The sequence below is a fragment of the Salvelinus namaycush genome, chromosome 26, assembly GCF_016432855.1.
Source record: "Salvelinus namaycush isolate Seneca chromosome 26, SaNama_1.0, whole genome shotgun sequence".
NCBI classification, from domain to species: Eukaryota; Metazoa; Chordata; class Actinopteri; order Salmoniformes; family Salmonidae; genus Salvelinus; species Salvelinus namaycush.
The window spans coordinates 38,015,495-38,020,049 of NC_052332.1; the positions used below are offsets into that span (position 1 = coordinate 38,015,495).

Below are 4,555 nucleotides of genomic sequence, written 5' to 3' on the forward strand. Positions count from 1 at the left end.
CCAAAACTTAGACCATGATTCAAAACCAATTGGCTGTCTCCTCCCAGTGGGTCCTGACCTATAATTTGGGAAACACCTCCCCCTCCTTTTCACCACGTGGGTTGGTGACCTAATGTATAAGTGCTGACAGAGTCACAGTGTCACAGTATCCAGCCTAGGGGTTTTAGAGTTCTGTCTACTCAGCCAGCTTCAATGGAGGGATTTGATTGTGCGACTTGTGTCACCATTTGTTAGTGTCTTAGTTTAACTATAGAGTTGTTGTGTTCATATATCATCTTTATGTCTGTGTAGGCTGATGCTTGTGTAGGATGTCTTCAGTGAATTTCACGGGGAAGAATGTGGAGGAGTTTACCATCACAGGCTTCGACCACCTCTCTCACCAGAAGCTCCTGGGCTTCCTCATCTTCATCACCTATTTCCTTGTGCTTCTGGGAAGCGGCACCAACATCTGCATCATCGTGACGGACAGACGGCTGCACACGCCCATGTACCTCCTCATCTGTAACCTGGCCGTGGTGGACATCATGTTCACCACCAGCACCAGCACCACCATGATCTCTGTCCTGCTGGCCGAGGTCAAAACCATCTCCTACTACTCCTGCATATCACGCATGTACATCTACCACCTGGGTGACATCACAGGGTGCCTGGCCCTGTCCCTGATGGCTTTGGACCGAACCATCGCTATCAGCACCCCTCTTAGGTACCACAGCATCCTGACTAACGCACGAATATTTGTGTTAATCATAGCTTCCTGGTTCATAGGTATAGTGTGCTTAGGAATTGCGCTTGCTTGGGCAGACTTTGACAGCCTTCCATACTGCCAGCCAATCATTAGGTACGTATTTTGTGATTACCCAGCTTTAATCAGGGCTGCCTGTGTCAACCCTGAACCTTACTTCCTGATTCCCACCATTCTGGCTCTATGGCTCCTCGCGGGCCAGTTTCCCTTAATTCTACTGTCATACGTTAAAATCATCTACACACTCCTGAGACTGCCTAACAGTGAGAGCAGAGCGCAGGGGTTTAATACCTGTATTTGTCACATCATTGTGGTGTCCTGTTACTACGCTCCCAAGTTAGTCTCTGTGTTGTTGACGAGGATAGGGCTGAGGCTGAATCTGACGGAGCGTAATGCTTTACTGATTATAGCCACGCTGTTACCTTCTCTGATCAACCCTACAGTCTACTGTCTAAAGACCAAGGAGATGAGAAAGAGATTGGTTCAAATACTGTCTAGAAAAAAAACAACTGTATCAATAAAATGACAAAAAGGGTGAGTTATTTATTTATTATTATATATTTTGGGAGACACATAATCAAATACAGATGTGACTTGAATGACATGTTTTATCAAATCTCAAATACAAAATGAAAGTATAGAGTCAGGTATGAAGAGGTAGGAACCCTTCACTAACATATATGAAAGCGCACTCAACAAATTAAAAACCCAAGAAAAAAGGTAAATGGTTCAAATGTTGACACACAATAAAGGTATTCGTCAGAAAAAAACGAGTTATCGCATGATTTGATAATTGTGCATGAAATCAATTGCAACAATATTGTCAAATGAATTTTAAGGGATATTAATTATCAAAATGTCAATTAGGGAGTGCTTACATTTGTCCTGTTTCACACAAGTGTGTAACTTGTTCAGTGTTTGGTGAAATAGAAATGTGTTTTAAGCATATCCCACTCCCCCTGGGACAGAGTGGGGTCACGGCATGGGATCATTATGGCTGTTCAAACATATCAAATCAGTGTTTATTGGTCGTGTACACAGTTTAGCAGACGTTACAGTTTAGCAGATGTTACAGTCTAGCAGACGCTACAGTTTAGCAGACGCTACAGTCTAGCAGACGCTACAGTCTAGCAGACATTACAGTTTAGCAGATGTTACAGTCTAGCAGACGCTACAGTTTAGCAGACGCTACAGTCTAGCAGACGCTACAGTCTAGCAGACATTACAGTTTAGCAGATGAACAATGCCTGCCCTCCAGGACATCTACAGTACCCGGTGTCACAGGAAGGCCAAGAAGATCATCAAGGACCTCAGCCACCCGAGTCACGGCCTGTTCACCCTGTTACCATCTAGCAGGCGGAGACAATTACCCTGCCCTGCAACATAGACACTGTCACTAGCTGGCCTCCCCCCAGTACCCTGCACCTTAGACACTGTCACTAGCTGGCCTCCGCCCAGTACCCTGCACCTTAGACACTGTCACTAGCTGGCCTCCGCCCAGTACCCTGCACCTTAGACACTGTCACTAGCTGGCCTCCGCCCAGTACCCTGCACCTTAGACACTGTCACTAGCTGGCCTCCGCCCAGTACCCTGCACCTTAGACACTGTCACTAGCTGGCCTCCGCCCAGTACCCTGCACCTTAGACACTGTCACTAGCTGGCCTCCGCCCAGTACCCTGCACCTTAGACACTGTCACTAGCTGGCCTCCGCCCAGTACCCTGCACCTTAGACACTGTCACTAGCTGGCCTCCGCCCAGTACCCTGCACCTTAGACACTGTCACTAGCTGGCCTCCGCCCAGTACCCTGCACCTTAGACACTGTCACTAGCTGGCCTCCGCCCAGTACCCTGCACCTTAGACACTGTCACTAGCTGGCCTCCGCCCAGTACCCTGCACCTTAGACACTGTCACTAGCTGGCCTCCGCCCAGTACCCTGCACCTTAGACATTGTCACTAGCTGGCCTCCGCCCAGTACCCTGCCCTGCACCTTAGACACTGTCACTAGAAGGCCAACACCGGTACCCTGCCCTGAACCTTTATCTGTAAATAAATAAATAAGAAAATTGTGCTGTCTAGTGTGCTCAATATAAGGAATGCAATGATTTATACTTTTACTTTAAATACTTAAGTATATTTAAAACCAAATACTTTTAGACATTTACTCAAGTAGTATTTTACTGGGTGACTTTCACTTTTACTTGGGTAATTTTCTATTAACCTGTCTGGCTCTGGCGTTCCGCCAGCGGAACTCCTCCCACATTCCACTGAAAAGGCAGAGCGCGAAATTCTAAATATATTTTTTAGAAATATTTAACTTTCACACATTAACAAGTCCAATACAGCAAATGAAAGATACACATCTTGTGAATCCAGTCAACATGTCGATTTTTTAAATGTTTTACAGCGAAAACACCACATATATTTATGTTAGCTCACCACCAAATACAAAAAAGGATAGACATTTTTCACAGCACAGGTAGCATGCACAAAGCCAACCTAACTAACCAAGAACCAACCAAACTAACCAACAAACAACTTCATCAGATGACAGTCTTATAACATGTTATTCAATAAATCTATGTTTTGTTCGAAAAATGTGCATATTTCAGGTATAAATCATAGTTTACATTGCAGCTACAATCAGAAATTGCACCGAAAGCAGACAGAATAATTACAGACACCAACGTCAAATACCTAAATACTCATCATAAAACATTTCTGAAAAATCGATGGTGTACAGCAAATTAAAGACAAACATCTTGTGAATCCAGCCAATATTTCCGATTTTTTAAGTGTTTTACAGCGAAAACACAATATAGCATTATATTAGCTTACTACAATAGCCTACCACACTACCGCATTCATTCATCAAGGCACGTTAGCGATAGCAATAGGCACGTTAGCGATAGCGAATAAACCAGCAAGATATATAATTTTGACTAACCTTGATAAGCTTCATCAGATGACAGTCCTATAACATCAGGTTATACATACACTTATGTTTTGTTCGAAAATGTGCATATTTAGAGCTGAAATCAGTGGTTATACATTGTGCTAACGTTGTGCTAACGTAGCATCTTTTTCCCACAACGTCCGGATATTTTTCTGACAGTTTTTCTGACACACATATTCTGACCAAATAGCTATTCATAAACATAACTAAAAAATACATGTTGTATAGGAAATGATAGATACACTAGTTCTTAATGCAATCGCCGTGTTAGAATTCTAAAAATAACTTCATTACGACATCCAGCTTAGGTATAGCGAGAGAGTACCCAAAAGCTGGGCGCAAACGACTAGTTCACATGTACGACAGATATATGAAATAACATCATAGAATGGGTCCTACTTTTGCTGATCTTCCATCAGAATGTTGTACAAGGGGTCCTTTGTCGGGAACAATCGTTGTTTGGTTTTAGAACGGCCTTTTTCCCTCTCGATTTAGCAAGCACACTTGCCAATTGGCACGAATCTCTCCATCGTCAACAAACGGAAGAGAACGGAACACGGCAAAACTCCCGAAAAAATTTCGGGACAGGTGGTGACCACAGAAGTGTGATTGACTTGGAGTTACATTGTGTTGTTTAAGTGTTCCCTTTTTTTTTGAGCAGTGTATATACATACAGTACCAGTCAAAAGTTTGGACACACCTACTCATTAACAAGGCACACCGGTTAATTGAAATGCATTCCTCATGAAGCTGGTTGAGAGAATGCCAAGACTGTGCAAAGCTGTCATCAACAATTTTGGTAACTACAATATTTCATATGTGTTATTTCATAGTTTGAAATGTCTTCACTATTAGTCT

The 4,555-nt window shown here is 43.3% G+C and overlaps 1 protein-coding gene across 1 annotated transcript; it reads left to right on the forward strand.

Moving 5' to 3' along the window:
- The first annotated feature begins 308 nt into the window (after window positions 1-308).
- LOC120021147 (olfactory receptor 11H6-like) lies at window positions 309-1,268 on the forward strand. The gene has a single exon (XM_038964785.1). It carries the CDS (start codon window positions 309-311, stop codon window positions 1,266-1,268), a length of 960 nt encoding a protein of 319 aa, XP_038820713.1.
- The last annotated feature ends 3,287 nt before the right edge of the window (window positions 1,269-4,555 follow it).

What these genes read in the sequence shown, in the direction of transcription:
- LOC120021147 (XM_038964785.1), top strand. Translation starts at nt 309, where the DNA reads ATGTCTTCAGTGAATTTCACGGGGAAGAATGTGGAGGAGTTTACCATC.